The sequence below is a fragment of the Sinohyriopsis cumingii genome, chromosome 6, assembly GCF_028554795.1.
Source record: "Sinohyriopsis cumingii isolate HCF-2022 chromosome 6, ASM2855479v2, whole genome shotgun sequence".
NCBI lineage: Eukaryota > Metazoa > Mollusca > Bivalvia > Unionida > Unionidae > Sinohyriopsis > Sinohyriopsis cumingii.
Window position 1 is genome coordinate 147,552,376 of NC_142966.1, and position 24,115 is coordinate 147,576,490.

The 24,115-nt window shown below is 34.8% G+C and overlaps 1 protein-coding gene across 2 annotated transcripts in view; it reads right to left on the bottom strand.

Annotated features, from left to right (window-relative positions):
• Positions 1-246: 246 nt before the first annotated feature.
• LOC149798225 (NTF2-related export protein 2-like) overlaps positions 247-24,115 on the bottom strand; it is a 31,926-nt gene continuing 8,057 nt past the window's right edge. Inside the window, exons 3-4 of one of the 2 annotated variants that reach the window (XM_089963331.1) lie at positions 4,981-5,125; positions 247-1,224 (exon numbers count right to left, since the gene is read on the bottom strand). In XM_089963331.1, the coding sequence (XP_089819457.1) occupies positions 1,067-1,224; positions 4,981-5,125 (303 nt within the window). In that variant the 3' untranslated portion in view covers positions 247-1,066. Of the gene's footprint in view, positions 1,225-4,980; positions 5,126-6,719; positions 15,135-24,115 lie in introns of those variants that run through there. The other variant, XM_089963330.1, reaches the window with a different exon arrangement.

The following is a 24,115-nucleotide window of genomic DNA, read 5'->3' on the forward strand; positions in this document are numbered from 1 at the left end:
GTCATAACTGATGAAACATCTGTGTGCATGCATCTGTGATGTCAAACAATAACGCTTTTTAGTTAATACTTGAAAAAACCACTCCCATTTTTGAAGTAATTCCTGAAAAGATAATATGTAGCTATGGCGGCCATTTCTTGACTAATAATTTACCATGTAAAAATATGAAAAATTAATGCAAGAAATTGTCCAGTAAATACATATTGCATATATAATATATTTTAATAGTGAAAAATAAAACCTATATCATGAAATTCACTTTTATTTAAGGTTTTCTGTTACATAAAAGTCATATTTATTAAATTTGCAACATGTATAATTAGTTTCAAATTCAAATAAGATGAAAAATATTCAGTCTTACTTGACAATGAGTTGTCTTTCTATCACCCAATGTTACTGAAGGAAGTAATATAATCAAGTCTTGAGAATCATTACACAATTTCAATCTAACATGAAATCTTATGGTCTGTATGATATTTCTGCTTTTATGAGATTCTGAGTTTCCATTAAGAATTCATCAGACAGAATTCATCTATAAGTACAAACAAGGCATGACAATAATTTGATAATTATAATTACGAAGGCTGTTGAAGACATGTGATACATAATCTTCCTGAAGTTGGTGACCTGGTACAAACCTAAACTAGATTTTATCAACCTATTTCTCTGCTGTAACAGTGTATTATTTTGTTTAAAAAAGAAAATGACCTTTTCCAATGCATTTCTTAGCCGACAACATGATCTTCATATTCAATGTAAGTTACATAAATCGTAATATGTTACAATGCTATAACATGCTGACAATTCACTTGCTACTAACATTTTTACTCAGATTCTGAACTTGAATAATCTTCACACATATCTTTTTATTATTTGGAGTCAAGCTATTAAATCTTTAAACCTTCTCATAACCAATTACCTTTCTGCTTTATAAACTGAATTCATCTGTGACTGTTGGAGACACTTTTTGTCAACAACAAGTTCATTAGCTTGCAGCTCTCAACATACCAGGTATAATTACACTCGAATTAAGTCAAAACAACTAATACAATAGTCCAGAGATAATTCACTCCTGGAATCTCATGCAGTCACTAACAATCATCCATTTATTATTTTGTGATGTCAACATGAATGTCTGCTGAAATGACCTTTTCTTGTTTTTGCTGAATTCCACTGTGCCATAAGTCTTCACCATGATGGTCATCTGCCCACCTGACACCTGGTCTGAAAACAGCAACACACATTTATACATGAATTATCTTTGTACACAATGGTGACAAATGGCTGGTAAGGGAATAATTATGTAGGTGATTTTTATCCTGTACTTTGAAAAGTGCATAGAGATTGTTCTACTTAAGCTGTACATTGAAGAATACTGGGTTCAACCTAAGCTGTACATTGACGAATGCATATAAATTGTTCAACTTAAGCTGTACATTGAGAAATAGTGTTCAACCTAAGCTGTACAGTGACGAATGCATATAAATTGTTCAACTTAAGCTGTACATTGAGGAAAACAGTGTTCAACCTAAGCTGTATATTATATACAATGCAGAGATTGTTCAACCTAAGCTGTTCTTGAGATCAAATACATGAAGTACATGCTTGAAAGCACATACAAACCACTCAGCACAGCTCCCTTACTTTATATTACTTGCACTTTAGTAACTGTCCTTCTTAAGGCAACCCTGAAGTTTAAAAATAAATTATTATGAAAATTCCATCAAAATCATATCCAATCTTTTTCAACATTTATGTTTAAAAACTTACAGGTGAGACAACTTTGATCAATCTCATACTATTATTATTCAGTAGTTCTGATGATGTCATTGAAAAGATTAACATTTTTAAAATAAGATTTAATTTTCTCTTATAATACGCTCAAACCAGAGTCCAATGAAGGCACTGATTCTCTTCTGGGTGAAAATAATTTCCAAGAATTAAAGAAAAGACAATTTCTTCCTTTTAAATACTGAGCACTGAAAACAATATCTGATATTCATCAGTGATAACAGTGACTGTCAAATTAGCTGCTGTGGTGGACATATTGGATCTCAGATCGGCAGCATTTTCATTTAGGACAGTGAAGACATGACCATCCATTCACAAGGAGTAGTGATAACAAGATTTTCAAGAAGGCTGCCATGGTGGTCATATTGGATGTCAGATCAGCACCATTCTGATTTAGGACCAACTAGAGAGCATAAGAAATCTTTATGTGAAAACTTCATGTTTACATGACCATCCATTTAGAAGAAGCAGCGATAACAACATTTTCATGATGGCCATTGTGGTGGTCATAGTGAATATATGAGCAAAACCATTTTCATTTAGGACCAACCAGACCGTGGAAGAATGTGATTATAAGTTTCATGGCAAGTAGCTAAGAAGGAGTAGCAATAACAAACTTGTGCTAACAGACAGACGACAGATGAAAGAACATCCCACAAGTGGTATTTTTATTTTAATTTGTAAGTATAAAAGAAGTGGCAGATGGAATAATACACACGTATAGTTATTTGGATAATTTTTATAGAATTGAAAATTGAAATTAGAAGGACTTAAATTTAAATTTCTTCAAGTCTCAGCTTGTATCTGATTGACCATATTCAAATGTCACAATTCTGAAATGGTGTTTAAAAATGAAAGTTATATTAAAACTATGATTTGTTTCATTTTTCAGCTCTCCAGTAAATATAAATTAAATATTTATTTATCAGTATCAGTATTTTAACTTTTAGTCCTCATTTACATATGAAAATGTATTTAAATTTTGATATCCTTTTTTTAAATACTGAAAATAAGAATCTGAAGCACTGTGAAATTTTTCTGGACTGTTTCTCCTCATTTGTGGTTTCATGAAAATTAGAAAAGAAAATGTTTACGATGAATTAATGCCCCACATCCCGAACAAGATATAAAGGCTTATAATTTAAACGCTACTTAACAAATCTAATCACATTTTCACTGATGTTTATGTCAAGATGTTGTCTTTATTTGCATAATGTCTTTTTAAAGTCTTTAGTGACCCTTTATTCTGTATTCTGAAAAGCAACAAAATCCAGATTTATATTCAGAGAAACCTATCAATAAAAGACAATTAAGGGACCTGAAAATTTTGTACTTTATGGACATGTAAGACGAAATTAAGTACAGCTCATAGATACTGTTCTTTACATGTAGATATGTGGCCCAGTGTGGCCAAGTGGTCTAAAGCGCTCACTCTTACGGATCACTGCCATCTCACCTGTCTGAATGGGTTTGAGTCTTGGGTTCGGCCAATGTGGGTATGTGAGAAAGTTTGCCAGTAGCTTCTCATAGGTAGGTGGTTCTTTCTGGGGTTTTCCCGGGTTCTTCCTCCACCATTACTACTGGCCACCATGTATATCCTATCTTGTGCTGAAAAATGGCGTTAAACCCTACAACAACGAAAACATGTATGTATGTATGTATGTATGTATATATATACATATATACATGTATATGTACATATATACATGTATATGTATATATATATATATATGTATGTGTATATATATATGTATATGTATGTGTATATATATATATATGTATGTATATATATATATATATATATATATATATATATATATATATATATATATATATATATATATATATATATATATATATATATATATATTACACACACATGTATTGTTTTTCTATGAAATCTTGTAAGCACAGTTAACCATAATACATTAAATCTAAGCCAATGAAGCAAAGAATGCCTACTGATGTACAGGTGTGCGTGTGTGTGTGTGTGCGATTTTGATTTTTAACGTAGCATTAACAAATTTTTCAGTCACATCACTATGATGTCTACAGTGTGGAGTTTTTAGTGATGTCTATAACTGGGGCGTAATGCTGCAGACATGTAGCATGATGTCCCACCCAGTCACATTATCCAAACATCAGGCCAACTAGTCCTAACACTAACCTCTTGAAGCTGAGCGCCAAGCGAGGTGGCTGTTAGAACCATTTTTATAAGTCTTTGGTATGACTCAGTCGGGGTTCAAACCCATGACCTCTCAAGTCTGAAGCAGATGCTTTAACCATGTTCATGTGTAAATGATCTGATTAGATATGCAATTTTGATCATCACTATCGAACAATTGGATTTTCTGGAATTAAACATTTTTGTCTGCAGTGTGTTCAAAATATTTACTAAGCTTGGTTTTCTAGTGCTATTAACAAGATGAAAAACCTATAAAATAAACACAAACACACATATGCACCAAAAATCCATATACACATCTACTCTTACATAGATTCATATATATTTTTACTCATCATTGCTTACCTAACAGACATAATAGCGTGTAGTTTCTACCTGGTTCAAAAATCATTTCAAGAATTTCAGCATCTTTTATCTTTTTATATTTATTTTGGAAGGGTTTTTCTTCTGAAAGTCCTCTGAATTTTTTATCTTTACATTTTTTAAAATACTAAAATTAATTGGCACTACAGCCAGGATTGTTTAAGTGCCTTTGTCCCCTATACATACATATATACATACATGCATACACACACATACATAAAACTACATAAACACACACATGTGTGCATGCACATATAAAACAGTGGCAAAAATTTGGCTCTATCCCGCATCCATACAGAGTTAAGATTGCAAATTGACAAGCTCTGTAAGACAATATTTATAAAGAGGCATAGAAAGCAGTTTATGGATAAGAGCTAGATAAACACTGCTTGCAGCAGAATCAATAAATACACAATATATAATTTGTTCATAACTTGAAGCAAATCATGCACAGATTGCATGGACTTTTATTGCCTGAAAAAATATAACTCTGATAATGCTGCAGTGATACATAAGTAGAATCAAAGATGCTAATAAGGTATTTAATATTGCAAATATACATTTAACTTGATCTACTGATATGTTGGGATAGTAAAACAGTAATTAACAATTCTGATACTAGACAGTTACTGGATACAAACCTATCAGGGGATGACAGTCCAAAGAATCGATCTTATGTTCAGATGATGGCAGGTTTTCAAAGAATTTGAGGATAGCTTCCTTCCCATCTGCTGGATTTCCATTCCACACCAGCTTAGCTGTGTCCATGTACAGCTTGGTAAGCAGCTGGAGAAACAAGACAAGGTCTTTGACGAATCAAAATGGGCTCGATATTGACAGATAAATGTAGCTGCGTCAAATACATCTGGAGGTCAGTTTCATCCAAAATAAAATTTGAAGGATAGAACTAAAGATTTAAAGGTCAGACATAATGACAGTGGACAAATTCAAAATTAAATTTCAATCTTAAGCATCCAATGGTTATGCTTCCCTTTATTTTCTATTGGTCTCCATTAAACCCCATTTACTCAACAATTTGAACTTTTTCTAATAATGCCAGGAATAAAGATACAAAACCATGTCAGTTTTATTTCATTGCAATTACCTGTAATTCTTTAAATATTTATGCATCAAAATTGATATCATGTACGCAGTAGTGACTAGGTGGCCTCTATATATATCAATGTTAGAAAATCTAGAACTTTGCAGATGAGATAGAGAGCATGATGAGCCATTGACTCAGTTTAATTTTCCACATTCTTTATACCACAGTCATACAGCTCTTGTTTGTCCATCAGAGTGAAACTGAATTTTCTCAAACCAAGGAATGGTCTCATTCCAAACACTAAGCAGGGCATCATGCACTTTTCTTACAGTTGGCTACTGTCCCATCCAAACTATCAGTTCTAGAAACTTTTGTACCCTTCTGAATCTCAGTGCAATCTTCACCAATCTGCCACTTAATTCCAAAATACTTATCCAAATTACATTTTTTTCTCAGTCTCACCTCTTCTGAAAAAAAACAAAAACATGGTCCTTCTCTTTCATGACAGGTGTACTCTCAGTGTCAGTAATTTCTCTATGTACCAATAACATATTAGTTCACACAATGAGTGAGCATCTGGTCCTTCAAAGCCGATAGTCTTTCATAGCAGTATTCTTTTAAGACAGGTTAAACTGTACTGATAATCTGTGCATGGAAAGTCTGGTCCTGCAGGGACAGTTGGTCATCCAAAATGGTGATCCTTCATGTCAAATTTTACTTTTATATACCAGTGTGCGCGTGTGTGCATGTGTGTGTATATATATATATATATATATATATATATATATATATATATATATATATATATATATATATATAATGCATGACCATGTGGGTTATGTTGCTGGTTTATGAGAGTATGGTGATAGGCAATCCTACCTATGGCACAAGTTCAATCCCTGCTAGGAAAAAATTATAAAAATCTCTAATCTGTTATATATATCAAGCCATCAAAAATCCATATATATACCTGACATGTCCAACAGTCTTGATATTTACAAACTATAAAGTATCCAAATCAGATGCTGGGAGTTTCTGATATGGAACTCATAATCAGATCTGACAACGCTGTTTAGCAAAAACCTGACCACCTATTATACCTAAGATGTACACTGCAATATGTGTGAAGCAGCCTTTGTATACAATAAGTATCCTCAATCTGGGAACTCCATACTTCAATCAACACAGGGGGTAGGCCATTTAATTTCCTTTCAGAACTAGCAGAACTTGATAGTTGCAATAATTTAAGCTAGCAAAGGTCAGGCTATTTTTTAATAGCCATTAGCTTATTTCAATAAAACTGAAATTGGAATAAAAAATTTCACAGCAACAAACTTCTAGTTACTGTTTATTATCTAGCAATATCAGAATTATAACCTTTCAAAATGATTTCAAGTTTTAGATTTCATGGGTGAAAACAGGATCACTAATAAAAAGTGTCTAGTCAATTTTTTAATAACAGGAATGTATTCATAAAATAAGCTAATAAACTGTGAAGCCAGTATCTGAATGGCAAGAATGTATTCATAAAATAAACTAATACACAGTGAAGCCAGTTTCTGAATGGCAAGAATATATTCATAAAATAAGTTAATACACAGTGAAGTCAGTTTCTGAATGGCAGGAATGTTTTCATGAAATAAGCTAATACACAGTGATGCCTGTTTCTGAATGGCAGGAATGTATTCATGAAATAAGCTAATACACAGTGACGCCCATTTCTGAATGGCAGGAATGTATTCATGAAATAAACTAATACACAGTGAAGTCAGTTTCTGAATGGCAGGAATGTATTCATGAAATAAGCTAATACACAGTGAAGCCCGTTTCTGAATGGCAGGAATGTATTCATGAAATAAGCTAATACACAGTGAAGTCAGTTTCTGAATGGCAGGAATGTATTCATGAAATAAGCTAATACACACACAGTGAAGCCCGTTTCTGAATGGCAGGAATGTATTCATGAAATAAGCTAATACACAGTGAAGCCCGTTTCTGAATGGCAGGAATGTATTCATGAATAAGCTCAATACAGATTAAAAAGGAGTTCATGAACATCAAAACATAAAATAAAGTCAGCATATGGAGATATACTCAAGATAACTCTCATAGGATTTCCCAGGATTTTCAATGTGGGGAAATTCCCCCTTGCGTTTTTGTAAGAGGGATATTTTTTTATGCTAATGTCTATGATTAGACCTCCTTCTTGTTATGTTTCAAATGTATGTGTCATTGCTGTGTTTGTCCTTGAAGAACATTATATAAACCAATACAGAGATAATTATCTACAAGAAATAAGTCCAGAAATACCGTAAATTCTTTTTTTCTTCAAGGATATAAAATTTGTGTAGTTTTGTGAAAAATGACATTATCATTGGATGGCTAGTTCATTTTTATAATATATATATATATATATATATATATATATATATATATATATATATATATATATATATATATATATATATATATATATATATATATATATGCTGTATAAGGATTTCAAATTCACAGCTTTTAGTCACATCCATGAATGAGAGTCTCTACAAAGGACTGTTGCCAAACTGCCAAAAAAAGAAAAGCCATGAATCTATGATAAATCAAATTTCTTCTACCTTTGGTGAATGTGACCATCCATATTGGAGAAGTAGCAATAACAAGATTTTCGAGATGGACATCATGGCTGCTATAGTGGGTGTGATACTTCTATCATTTTCATTTAGACCAACCAGGAATTGTAACAAATTTTTTTCCCCATAAACATGTAAATATGGCCATTCATTCGTGGGTAGCAGCAATGAGAAGATTTTCAAGATGGCCACAGTGGTGACCATATTGGATGTTAGATTGGCATCATTTTTATTATTAGATATCAAAGAAGTCTTCTAATGAAAACCCCATATTAATATAACTTTCCATTAGTACCATTTTCATTTGGACCAATCTGTCATCTTTAAAAATCTTTTTGTGAAAACCCCATGTCATCACCTCCATCCATCCATGAGAAGTAGTGATCAGAATTTCAACATGGTTACCATGAGGTCCATAGTGAAGTTCAAGTAGGCACCATTTTCATTTCAGAGCAACTAGACATCATAAAAGTACTGTTTAAAAACTCATGTTGATATGATGTTCTGTTGGCTGGATGGCTGTTGAGGTGGACATACTGGACATCAGTGGCACCATTTTCATTAGGCACCAACCAGACATCATAAGAAGTCTTCTCAGCAAAAGTAGCAAGATTTTAAAAATGGATGTCTAAATGGCACCATTTTCATTTAGGACCAACAAGACCATGTGTGTGTACAATTTTTCATGGCAATTTGCAATTTAGTTTAGGAAGAGTAAAAATAACAAACTTCTGCTAAGGGACAGAGAGATGATGGCCAACTGATATGCTTTTAGTCTAGGACCAGCAGAGCCAACTATGCACACATGTTATGATATTATGCAATGTCTGACACTGTAAACATTATATAAATACAATTTAACAGAACTGTAGACTACAATAAATCAAGTAAATATATATTAAATATGGAGTTCTTACTTTATCCTTAAGAATAAAAAAATTTAACCTTAAAAGTACATAAAGCTAAGGTAGATAAAACGATTTACATACAAAAGAGAATTCTTGCAAAAAGGTTGCACATTATCACAGTGTTATAAAACATTCAATACATTGCTTTACATGTACTTTCAAAGCTACAAGAACATCTTGCATTACAGTGTTAGAAACTATAAACAATATCCAATATGAAACAAGGTAGTGGTATGTGATAAAACTACATATAAATTTCCTAAATAACATGCACTAAAATTCACTGATTACCATTTCAAATGATGCAGAAAGGGTCAAATGAACTACAAAGCCATAATACAAATACCATGAAAGAAACATTATTTGTCTGCCCTGTATTTAATTGTCCTTTATGTGGGTATTTGTATGGTTCATGTGGAAGATTTCTAATCTGAGACTTACCACGACAATGACTTCAATTTTGATTTCTTTCTTACTTTGTGAGTTACCCATCCACAAAATGTGGTCAAGAAACTTACTCAAGAACTCAATGATCCTAACCTTCTGAATAGGACTAAAATGCAAGCCTTCTACAAACTATGGTCAAGGTGCATGGTCTAAAACAAAAGTTATTCTGCAAAAACTAGTTTTCTTCTGTTAATAGCTGCGATATTCACTTTGACCCCAAGATCAATAGGCGTCTTTCTTACCCTGCATGCAATTCATTCACTAACATTAGTAAAGGTACACTGTTGATAACTAAATAGTTTGCAAGCATACACCAGTTTTCTTGTTTCAGTCACAATGACTGTGACCCCTTGACCTTAAAATCAATAGGCTCCATCATTAAGTGCATTCACCTGTCTGCACAGGTTCGAGTCTCTGCCTCAAACAATGTGGGTACAGTGTATGTGAGAAAGCTTGCCAGTAGTTTCCCATGGGTTAGTGGTTCTTTCCAGGGTTTTTCTGGGTTATTCCTCCACCAGTTATACTTGCTGCCATCTATGGCCTATTTTGCTGAAAAATGGCATTAAACAACATAACAACAACAACATCAGTCAGAATGACTTTGATGTTTTGAGCCTGAAACTGATTAGGTTCTTTTATACTCAAAGTGATGACTGTAGATGGTGGGGAACTCAAGTTAATGTGTGGAAACTACATAGGCAAAAGATGGACAGCCACTGAAACATAATACATGTACCTTTACCTTACGCCAGGTATATACAAATTAATGCCCTAAGTTCTGTTTTAAGGATACGTTAATGAGAACACAAGTTAAGATATTGAAGTGATAATATCTACCAAATGTACAATATACAGATAAACAAACTTCTCTATCATACATAAGCATTTTCTGCACCTTCTTGGATACAATTAAGGAAATGAGGTAGGACCCATTATTCATTAAAGATGGAAGTAAATAAAAATTATAAATGGGGGAGGTCTGTGCAAGATCCAAATAGAATCCATTGCTAAAGGACTAAAGGAACAAGCCTTTTTCATGACAAGAAATTGTTTTAACAACAACAACAAAAAATAACTGCACCTCCTGAATTAAGCTGTTTATCTCCCCATGATTGGGAAATGACAGGCTCACATTGTAGCTCTGAGTTACCTTGTCACGGCTTTTAAGAAAAAGACTTGAACAAAAAAAAAATTATCTCGAGTATTGCTAGTATAAATCCAATTTTAACACGTTAATGAAGAAATCTCATGGAACAAATATTTTTACTACTGTAAATTTTAAATGAATAGTTGTAAAAACTGCTGAATGAAATTTATGTGTTTATCTATCAGTTTGATGGACCATGTCAGCTTGAAAAGTAAACAGTGTAACTATTCATAGCTGTTTAATAAAAGACATATAAAAGTACAGTAAAATTAGCAGCATGTTGAAGAAAAATACATATACACATATTATTCGATAAAACAAGTTTTAGGATTAGTAATGTACATATTATAATATTAAAAAAAAAAGAAAGACCAAATTTTTTGTGAAAGTGATGGACACCATAGAGTGCAAAATTTGGCCCAACTTTCAACAGGTTACATATATTTACTTTAGTAACATTTATTAAGCTGCATTGTTAAGAAAGAAACTGAAATAAAGTGTCATTAAACAGCTTGCTTATAAAAATATTCTCTCCCCTTGTGGCGTGCTATAGATTTGTCAAGATTATACAATTTCATAGTTTTAAGTACATACAAACCACTAGGCAAGAAAATGTAAATATTCCGAATTAATTTTGTATGCCCACAAATTAAATTCCACTGTGGTACTGAGTATATATCTAAGTAAAAATCTTCTGATGAAATTTGATACAAGCTACAGTTTTAACAGCAACTGTGAATTAAACATATATTACAACATTTTGCACACTCTTTCAATAGTGGAGTATGTGTTCATTAGAAAATACTGAGAAGATAAAAACAATGATTTATTTTAACAATTTTAAGATACTTTTCAATGAGAGATGTCCATTTTTCTTGAAAGAAATTACTTCCCAAATTCTTAATGGAGACAAAAAATCCGATGTAGCTTTACTAAAATTCAATGATCAGTATTGTATGTTTCAGCAACAATACAAATGTTATATTTTGCCTGAACAAGTAAAATTTCCTGCCCAAGAATGCACCATAGCAACTGATCCATGCTGAACTGATGGTGGGTACTGAACCTATATATATATATATATGTAACAACCCCCTGGAACAATACCTCCCATAAGTCATTAACCCCTTAGGATAATAACACCTACCCCCAATATGTACCAAGTACTGTATTACATCTCTGTTGGCATAGTCTTGAACCCAAAAAACAATGCATAAATTGCAATTAGCATAATGCCTTCCTGCAGGGTCAGGTTTGTGTCCATCGAGCATCTCTGTACTGACAACTTGTTATAAGGACTTTCTTTTTTAATGATGGGACTTACAAAATTATAAATATTGGGATGACAGCAACTCATGTTGTCTTGAAAATGCCTATGCCAGTCCTTACATTTGTACATGGAAGATAACTGTAGAGATAAAAACATGTTCCACAGAGCGATATACAAAAATTGGTTTTAATTGTTAACACCTTTGATCTACCAATGTACATACATGTATCTTCAAAGAAGTCCAGGATTACTGATTGACAAAGTTCCCATACAACAACTTCAGAGGCATCAATGGCTGAAGCAATAGGCATCAAAGTACCTGTAAAGCTCAATTTTTGTCACTAGTGTGACACTGTTCAGGATGATGCTCTTGAATTTTTGTAATATATATATATATATATATATATATATATATATTCTGCTTAACATTTACATACATGTTCTGGTGGTTATTGACCAAGCAGTTATTGTCCAGGATGCGTGTGTAGGGTGTGGCCTAGAACCCTATTCTAGGATGTGTCGTTGTGGGATTCATGCCAATTTTTCGTTTAAATAATGAACTACTTGCGTCAAAACTGCACATCCTTATTTTGCATTCCCTACATTTATTACTTCATTAAATTGCTCCTGTAACCAGTGCTTGTTTTACTAATGAAGCGGGATCTTCCAAAGAAAATGTTCAGTTTCAGAACTGACTCAGTCAATGAAATAAATGAGTTTTATCAAGGGCACATCAAATTATTCAAGAATATTTGACAACTATAATATGTATGTAGTTTTTTTAATGCTGTGAAAGAAATAAGAAAAAAAAGAAGAATTTCCATCATGCTATACGATTGCATCAATAAAGGGCAAGGTAGATATCAAGGACACTCATTTATGCGTTATACCCTCATGGGGAATGTGAATGATAAATATGGAGTTTTACTTGAATATCTAGTGAAACTATGTAGCAGTACAGTGTTTCCTTCCAATAATGCTGTTCCAAGAAGCCATAAAGTGTACCATGGTATAGGCAGGGTCACTGTATACAGGCATAAATGATAAACAAAGCTTGGATTGGTGTTTAACAGAACAGCAACACACACAGGTTATTTAGTGCTGAGGTGATTGGAATGAAGTCTTACCCAAAGACACAACACTAATCAACTGGGGCTGATCCAATGGTAGGATCTGAAACTGCACTCTTTTGGTCATGGGTCTAGTATCATAACCACTGTTCTAATGAGGATTCTGCCTCCACTTGTTGCCTCTTATCCCATGTGATAGGGTGTATCAGGCCTGTTCTATACTAAGCCCACAATGGGCTGGTGTAAAAATGCTAGGTTTTGATAGATATTAGAATTTTATGTGAAACAACATATACATTTATAATAAACCAAAAGTAAATTGGAAGCAATTTTTTACAAAAATCTTGTATATATTGGAATTCATTGTGTAATATTACAGCACGCTTTATAATGAGGAATCTTACAGTAAGGAAATACTATAATAAGAATTTATAACTGCATCAATAATAACATATAAATACATGACAAATTTTTAGTCACAACTATATGAAAATCTGACTAACTGAATTTTATGCAACATGCACAAATTCTGAAATCATAATTAGATAAGATACTCAACAATGAATCTAATTTAAAAATGTTCAATATTGATGGTCAAGACAACCATACTAAATTCTCCAAAATAGTATTTCTTGATGAATAGAACAAAATTATACTTCCTTGATAACTAAATGTAAGGAGTTTAGATTAAAATGTCCTTTAGTAGAACTGCATTCCCTACTCTCTGAGGAATCATGTTTTCCTCCAAGAGTTTATCAACCTTCGACAGGAGGTCTTTTCCCAAAATGCTTCGAACTCTCAATCGACATAAATGCATTAGAGATTTTGGTTCAAGAAGAAATTCATAAATCCAGGCTAAAGTGTCTTCTCTCTCCCTGATAGCTTGTGGGAGGCGGTTTGGGGTCAACCAATTTTCCCTGACTGTGGCACCGGCAAGACAAAGCAGCTTGATTATCAACTCGTTCCCATGCTCCATGGCCATCTGGAATGGGGTCTTGGGATTCAGAGACTGTTCTGCATTAGAAGCTATGTCAAGCTCACAGTTGTAATAAAGAAGGAGCTTCACTAAGGCAACATCCTGGGCTTGAACAGCAAAATGCAGTGGAGTGCTCCCCATGACAGTTTCAGTCCTAACACATGCCCCAGACTTCAGAAGCAACTGTGCCATTTCAAATGACTGTGTAATAACTGCTTGAGAAAGTAGAGACAACTGACGAGGCTTCAGACAGAAATTGATGTCTGCTCCACGAGCAATCAGGAGTGGTGCTATTCTAGTGTTGTTCTCACTGACTGCAATCCATAGGGGCGTGTTTCCACAATTGTCCTCAATGTTTGGATCAGCACCAGCTTCCAGCAAATTTTCAACACTAATATCATCACTTTTGGAGACAGCAATGTGCAGCGGTGTCTTCCCACTTGTTGTTCTAAAATCAATATTTGCTCCACTATCAATCAGAATCTTGACATTTTCAGTGTTTAAACGTTTAGCTGACAGTACAGTTATGAGTGGGCTAGTGCCTTTTGCACAGACTGCATTCACATTTGCTCCATGTTCAACTAAACTTCGTAAGAGATAGGAGTCCCACTTCTCGGCTGCCATATGAAGTGGCGATATCCCTGAAATAGGTCCAATATTAACATCCACCCCTGACTGTAGTAGTAACTTTACAATCTTTTTGTAGGAAGGTTGTATGAATACGGTCTCGTATCGAAAAATGGCTTTTATCAATGGAGTGAGACCTCTGATATCCTGCACATCTTTGACAGAGGCATTACACTTGAGAAGGACAACAACACACTCAAAATGTCCATGTTTACATGCCAAGTGTAGTGGAGTCTCTCCTTTCTTGTTAACAAGGGTCACATCTGCTCCTAATTCAATACACAATTGAAGGCCTTCTACTTTCCCTCGCTGAGCAAAAGCATGCACTGGGGCACTGCCCCTCTCTGTCAGAGGAACAAATGGTTCCATAAACACATGATTAATATTCAGCTTATGATTGGTCACAAGATCTCTCAGCATATCCTTATTGCTGTCCTTAACTGAATCATATAGAGCCTGCACTAAATGTACATCATCTATTGTACTTGTTGAAATTACACTATTTTCTAGTATCTTTTGCAAATTATATGAATCCTCAGAACCATCTACCCCATTAGTTGCTACGGTAACTCCTAAAGCATTCTGGGCATCCATAATTACCAGTGAAAAGGCGTGTAGAATCAGGCAATTCAATTTGTCTCTTTAGTAAAGTTATACCATCACAATCAAGCCAGTCTGTTGAATAAAATATTTTCATTCAATCTGTAGCAAACACATCTAATTTCAAACTTATCTTACGTAAAAGGCCATACATTAATGTAGTGATTATGCAATAAGATGAATAATAATGGGTTCTGAATCATGCTGCACTTAATAATAATGGAAAATAGACTGGTTATAGATTAAAACAAACCTAACATTACCAGTAGTTTCTAAGTCGACCAAGTTGTATCATTATATAATAAAATAAACCAACATGAGATAACACATAGATGACATAAATAGATTGGAAAACAGATTAACCAAAAAAAAAATTTTTTTTTTAAAAAAACAATGGAAAAACAAAATGCTGTAATTAGACCAAATAAAAAAAAATAGAAATGTGCATGACTTCACCATCAAGATTCCCACTGCTTACAGTGTTGCATATTGGTTAAGCTGTCTGCCTGCCATTTGTTAGCTTTTAAAAACTGACCAAATCCAAAACATTTCAATATTATGCTGAAACTATCCCAACAAATGTACAAGAAAGCACATACACAAATGTCTTTACACAAAAGAAGTAATGTATTTAGACCATACTGAGTGATGTTACATAGCAACTGCAACTTTACAATTTGCTGGTATCTGGCATAAATTGGCATACCAGTATCATAGGATGGTAACTAGTAAAATTTGTGTCTCCTGATCAGTCTTATAGCAGACTGCATAAATAGTAGTAGCTAGACTAATAGGTATGGTTCATCAAGGGAAAAATAAGTACATGTACAGAGCTTGTCAACTCAAATTTCCCACAAGTAACTCACATTCTGCAAGTAAGCATGTCTTTGATTCAAGCCTGGTTGATGTCCATTTCATTTCATTTCATTTTATATTTCAACTGAAATAAGAACAAGAAAGTAATCTGCTTCATACCTTGTTTGTTAATGTGATCTGTTTGGTACCTTATTCTGTACTGGGCTACTAAGTATGAAATCTGTTCCTTTGCCGTAACCATCATTTAGACTTGCCAGAAATCTAGAAACTTCTAAGTACTTTGCATGTGGAAAGTTAACACATTACAGTGATTGATAGTAACCAATAGTGACTCTTTGATGAAGAACAAATGAATCTTAATTATCCTTCAATAAAGCTGAGAGTCTTTTGCCTAAGTCATTCAACAACTAAGTCATTCAACAACTTGTGCAATATATATTGCTGTTCTGAGTACATGATCATGAGGAATCATTGGTGGTGACTTCTTTTTCATGCTACGAAGAACCAAATAATGTAGGTACATATAATCATGCAGTTCTCATCATTTTTAGCACCTCATAAATGGTAGCTGTCAACCTCTGAAGGTCAATGTTAAATGCAAATATGCATGCTAAGAATTTGGATTTGTGTGATTCAGATTTTTAATGTAGCTTTTAATAATTTTTCAGTCATATTGCTACAATGTCTGCAGTGTGGCAGTTTACAGTGATGTCTAGCACTGGGGCATCATGCCGCAGACATGTAGCATGATGTCCCACCCAGTCACATTATCCTGACACCAGGCCGACCAGACTTAACACTAATCTCTTAATGCTGAGCGCCAAGTGAGGCAGCTGTTAGTACCATTTTTGAAAGTCTTTGGTATGACCAGGCTGGGGTTTGAACCCACAACCCTCCGCTTCCAAGGCGGACTGCATACTAAGAAAGAGAGGATATACTTCATATTGGAGAACACACAGACACACACTGAGACACACACACATATTGCATTTCTTGCTTTGTTCCAACTTCTCCCTGTTCAGCTCACATTTCTCCCTATTCTGACCAAAAGAATAAGTCACTTCTCCCTAAATTTCAAGTCTAGTTTGACCCCTGCTTGTAGAATTAGCTTATTACAGGTACAAATTTTTTAAATAGGCTCAAAATGGCACTTAATTTTGAATAAATATGGAATATGAATCAATAAGCAAAGCAGAAAATTAAAGCATGCAGTTTTTATAACACATTATGGAAGAAGGTTATGTAAAATTTTGAAAGGAAAAAATACAACTATGAAAATATTTGTAACAGGTCTAATATACAGAAGGTAGTAGCAGTCAGTTATTCATTTATTAAGGGCGATATAATTTTTTTGTACATTTTTTAAGTGTCGATGCTAAGATATTCTCGACTGATTAGCTTTGGATTTATATCACACCAGCACTGTAAGGATATATAGTGCCCAAAAATGGTTATATGACAAATGATTTATGTATGAAAAGTGGTTTATTATCAAAAAGCAATAAAAGGACAAAAACATAATGATGAGATGGTGAGGATGAAATATAAAAGTTCCCTATCAACTGGGAATGTAAATGGTGAGATGCTCTCAATCAAATTTGGTTTAAGGAAATGGCTTTGGAGAAGCTGTTTACATTAGGGCTAAAAAAAAAGAATTGTAAAACCAGTCATAGTTGATGGTGGATCAGCAGGTCCTAATGACTGGATGCTGCCAATCAAGGTCCTAATGACTGGATGCTGCCAATCAAGGTCCTAATGATTGGATGCTGCCAATCAAGGTCTTAATGACTGGATGCTGCCAATCAAGGTCCTAATGACTGGATGCTGCCAATCAAGGTCCTAATGATTGGATGCTGCCAATCAAGGTCCTAATGACTGGATGCAGTCAGTCAAGGTCCTAATGATTGGATGCTGCCAATCAAGGTCCTAACGACTGGATGCTGTCAACCAAGGTCCTAATGACTGGATGCTGTCAATCAAGGTCCTAATGACTAGATGCTGCCAATCAAGGTCCTAATGACTGGATGCTGTCAATCAAGGTCCTAATGACTGGATGATGTGAATCAAGGTCCTAATGACTGGATGCTGCCAATCAAGGTCCTAATGACTGGATGCTGCCAATCAAGGTCCTAATGACTGGATGCTGCCAATTAAGGTCCTAATGACTAGATGCTGCCAATCAAGGTCCTAATGACTGGATGCTGCCAATCAAGGTCCTAATGACTAGATGCTGTCAATCAAGGTCCTAATGACTAGATGCTGCCAATCAAGGTCCTAATGACTAGATGCTGCCAATCAAGGTCCTAATGACTGGATGCAGTCAATCAAGGTCCTAATGATTGGATGCTGTCAATCAAGGTCCTAATGACTGGATGCTGTCAATCAAGGTCCTAATGACTGGATGCTGCCAATCAAAGTCCTAATGACTGGATGCTGCCAATCAAGGTCCTAACGACTGGATGCAGTCAATCAAGGTCCTAATGATTGGATGCTGCCAATCAAGGTCCTAATGACTGGATGCTGTCAATCAAGGTCCTAATGACTGGATGCTGCCAATCAAAGTCCTAATGACTGGATGCTGCCAATCAAGGTCCTAATGATTGGATGCAGTCAATCAAGGTCCTAATGATTGGATGCTGCCAATCAAGGTCCTAATGATTGGATGCTGTCAATCAAGGTCCTAATGACTGGATGCTGTCAATCAAGGTCCTAATGATTGGATGCTGCCAATCAAGGTCCTAATGACTGGATGCTGCCAATCAAGGTCCTAATGACTGGATGATGTCAATCAAGGTCCTAATGATAGGATGCTGCCAATCAAGGTCCTAATGACTGGATGCTGCCAATCAAGGTCCTAATGACTAGATGCTGCCAATCAAGGTCCTAATGACTGGATGCAGTCAATCAAGGTCCTAATGATTGGATGCTGTCAATCAAGGTCCTAATGACTGGATGCTGTCAATCAAGGTCCTAATGACTGGATGCTGCCAATCAAGGTCCTAATGACTGGATGCTGCCAATCAAGGTCCTAATGATTGGATGCTGTCAATCAAGGTCCTAATGATTGGATGCTGTCAATCAAGGTCCTAATGACTGGATGCTGCCAATCAAGGTCCTAATGACTAGATGCTGCCAATCTAGGTCCTAATGACTAGATGCTGCCAATCAAGGTCCTAATGACTAGATGCTGCCAATCAAGGTCCTAATGACTAGATGCTGCCAATCAAGGTCCTAATGACTGGATGCTGTCAATCAAATGAGAGTTCGTTTTAATATAGCTTTAACAATTTTTCAGTCATATCGCTATGATGTCTGTAGTGTGACATTGCAGACAGTACCATTTTTATAAGTCTTTGGTATGACTCAGCTGAAGATCAAACCCGCAACCTCCCCCATCAGAAGCGGATGCTCTAACCACTTAGTCCACCAGAGCAGTGCATATCGAATGAAAAAACTCACCTACTGGTAACATGCACAATTTGACGTGTAAGACAAATCTGACAAGGCACACATGAAAATCTAATGTAACCAGAAATAAGTTCATGGAACACAAATGCCAGTCTCCAGGTGACTGGTTCCCACTGGTTACTCTAATATGGGGATAATACACACAAATACACAGATTTTATATTTGATTTAAAAGAATTAAAATGCACTGGATTGTATCTAAAACAGTATTTATGATAGATGGCCTTTCAAATGATACATTTGTCCTACTGCATGTAGTAAATGTATATGCAGGTTGATGGGCAAAGAAACAAAGGACACTATATCATTCAAAAGTTAATCCAATCAAGTCATGATTGATTCCCTCTTTCTCTGTCATAAACATCAAAGATAATGTTGAAACGATCTAACCTTGATTCAGTCATATCCACCTAAGCATGACATATGTGATATGTTGGCTCTGCCCAGTTTACATTAATTTTGCATAGGGGCCAAGAAGGGGAAAATACTGGTCTAGTCAATGACAATCACTGGTGCATACAATCAATTTATACAATCAATTTATTATGGACAGTGTACACTAAGTAGGAAATTATGCCAGAGGCAAATCATTGGCAATTAATACTGATGCTCCAGCTGAAATCATGTGCCATACAAACGCACTGGTTCAAATTTTCATGTGTCAGAAATGGGTAAAATTTAAATTCCACACATCAAAATCCAAGGTACACGTCTACTGAGAACCCTGCCTGGACATGGGTAATTTCTAATGGAAATATTCAGAAATATTGTCAACAAGTTTGCTTCCTGAACATTCAAAGGTTGCAATCAAGGCTAGAAAAAAGACAATAGTCAGGTAGGCCAAAATTTTTGCTTCAATCATAGACAAAGTTTAAGCACATAATATAAATTAAATATACATAACCAGTGCTCAAAAAACATTTTTTTAAACACCGGCCCAGGTCTGGTGACTTAAATAAACTCAAAAGCCCCAAATGAAATTCAACAAGCCTGGACTCCAATTTCCACATGTACCAAATTTCCCCTTTTTTTAATATTGTCACATAAGGTTGCAATAGCTACAATTTGAATTTAAATTCATTATGGTTCAAAGGGGTTTGAAGGCAATGCAAAGTGTCATTAGTGTTCATCACTACACTCACAAGGGACTGGATGGTCCTGGTGTTCAAACTTCAAACTGGTGAAATAAGCGAGCTGATGCATGTTGATGTGTTGTTTCCAGCATGTGCAAAGAATTAATAGCCACCCCCCCCATTATGTTTTTTTGGCTGGCATGCTTCACATAGTAAAACGCCATTAAGCCAAGAGTTCTGAAATTTACTTTTGCTGGGCTTTGCTGATAGCTAATTTCTTCCTTAATCGGCTTCAAAAATGAATTACACTTCAACACTATTCTAACAAATGAAACAATCATGCTTTGCATTCTATATATGCCTGCAAGATAAATCCGACTTCAAAGAAACATTGCCACTGTTCACAAACTTGTCAAAAATATAATACATATGGCTTAAACATTCTAATTCAAGACAATGATATGTAATAACTTTTGTCCTTGTACATGCATCTAGCATCTCTAATTTACCTATAATGGGTTGTTCCACTTCCTGATCCTACCTATGCAAATTAGCACAATGGGCTCACCCACTGCAGCCTTCAAACACATCTCACAAGCAATTGTCAAGCAATTAAGTAATATGTAAAATGGTGATTTATACCTGACCTCTTTTCCTTTAATTGCCACTATTAAAAACTGCCCAGTGGATAGTTTTACATCAGCTCCATTCATGACTGTTTACCATTCATACATGCCACATGTAATGGGTATATACTGAAAAGTGTTTGGGTATTTTTCTTTCTATTGCTGAAGATTACTAAAAATAAATGTGTTTTCTTGAAACATGACCTTGTCAGGGGCTTTGGGAGTACAAAATCATTTTTAGCATGACATGCCAAGCTTCAATTTGATTAAAATTAGATTTCTTTTTCATGTAGGGCAGTGGTGATCTGATTTAGATTGCACTGTGTTATGGTAGGTATATCCACATTTTGAAATACATCTATACATTTCATTAGTGTGATCAAAGTTTCCTCAGGCAAATTATAATTATTTTTCAACAAGCCTGATGGGCATCTCACTTAAAATACAGGACAGACCCATCTAAATTAGAGGGGCCCTGGGTGTTGGGCTATCAGATTTTTTTAGCACTGCATAACACTAGCGAAATAAGGCAACTTACATTTGTTTTGTAATAACATGTCCTTTCCCACCATCCAGCAAATGAACTGCTTCAACCCTCTACCCAAATGATAAAAAATATCTCACGTTTGATTCTGACATACAGTACTGACACCTTTGAGTTGCACTGTGAATGTGACAGAAGAATTTATAAAAATGTTTGCATATTGATTCACATGATACACCTGTATCTAACCAATGCCTTCTTCAGGAAGTTAAAATTAGTTACGTAGGCTGAATGGTCACTGTAGATAAGTGCCAGTCATCACTGAGTGCTTAGGACAGGGAGAAACCATTGTCTGATTAGGAAAACAGAGCCACTGAACGCATTAGGCTGGTGATTATTACCTGCAGGACATTTACATAGGAAATTCACATCCAAATTCACTTAAAATAGATTGGTTGGTGTGTATTCTTTCTTGCACTATTCTTTGTTAAAAATCTACTATGAATGCTCATTAAATAGAAGAGCATAGAAAACAATGGCCTATCACAAAAAAGTCCATGGAAAAAAAAGCTAATGAAAACTGAAAAATTCACTAAATCTGCATATGCTGAAGATTAGAATCCTAGGTACATTAAGAAAAACATACAATCACACCAACTTGCATTCAATCTGTCCTAGAGTTCACAGCACAATCGCACGTGTAGGTAACAAGTGATATCATATCAATGACATAATGTAATGATCACATTATTTTGTGCTGCTTAGCAAATATTCATGTTACAAAAACAGAGATCCTTAAATCTGTCATTTATAACCATCGCATCTAACACAGTAGGCATCAAGCAGAACAACTCTGACAAAACAGTCACCCATGAATCTATCTTTTCATATGAATATATTTAAAAAAACACTTCTGTCTCAATGAAACAAATTAAAATAAAGTAAAGCATCAACTTTTGGGTAATATTCCATTCAAAGGAGAGGTGGAAAGATAGAAAAATTAAGTCTTGTTAATGATCAAAGTGCCTGAAATTCTATGAAATTCCAGTAGATAATTCAGGTATGATCATCGAAAATATGAGGAAAAAATTGAACTTGATTAGTCCAATTGAAATTCAATTATAACTCAATAGACAAATCCATGTTACAGAAAAAAATTAATCATTTCATTCAATATTTCATTCTATATACATATAAAAAGTGAACTTCTACTATAGAAACTGCTGCTGGTTTTGACTGAATCTATTTTTGTGGATGAATTTTTATTTAAAAACTATGTTATAAAACCACTGTGGTGAAGCAAGATAAGAAATGTGTTAATATTTTTACAGTTTTAAAGTATTTCATTAGTATTTTACTGATTTAACATGAACATATTCAAAACCACAAGTTAAAAGTTACACATTTTGAACTTTCTAAACTCACTTTTCCCTATTTTTGGCAACTTTGCCCTATTCTGGCTGGAGAGAAGTTATATTGTGCAAATAATAGAGTCCAGCATGAACCCTGACAATTGCCCCATTAATAATACAGTTCAGCATGAAACCTCACATGTACCCCACAAATAGTGGAGTTCAGAATGACCCCCTGAAAACACCTTACAAATAATAGTGAATTCAGAATATATTCTTTCAAGAAATAAGAATATATATTACTGCACATTCACAAACAAAATATAAATCAGTGACATAGAATCCATTATAATTTTTGTTCTCTATGTTTGGAAGTTGTGTAGTCTTGAAAATTATGAAGTAAACATGTTGCTTACTGTTGTATATCATTTCCAGTGGATGCAAGATCACATAACTATCTCTAAATAAAATTTAAAAAATGGTAATTTGTTTTACCCATTATACAATGTACCAATGTGACACTATCAACCACTCACTGCAATGTACCAATGTGACACTATCAACCACTCACTGCAATGTACCAATGTATATCAACCACTCACTTCAATGTACCAATGTGACACTATCAACCACTCGCTGCAATGTACCAATGTGACACTATCAACCACTCAGTGCAATGTACCAATGTATATCAACCATTCACTTCAGTGTATCAATGTAACACTATCAACCACTCGCTGCAATGTACCAATGTGTATCAACCACTCACTTCAATGTACCAATGTGACACTATCAACTACTCACTGCAATGTACCAATGTGACACAATCAACCACACACTGCAATGTACCAATGTGACACTATCAACCACTCGCTGCAATGTACCAATGTGTATCAACCACTCACTTCAATGTAACAATGTGACATTATCAACCACTCACTGCAATGTACCAATGTAACAGTATCAACCACTCACTGCAATGTACCAGTGTGACACTATCAACCACTCCAATGTACCAATGTGACACTATCAACCACTCACTGCAATGTACCAATGTGACACTATCAACCACTCAGTGCAATGTACCAATGTGACATTATCAACCACTCAGTGCAATGTACCAACGTGTATCAACCACTCACTTCAATGTACCAATGTGACACTATCAACCACTCACTTCAGTGTACCAATGTGACACTATCAACCACTCAGTGCAATGTACCAATGTATATCAACC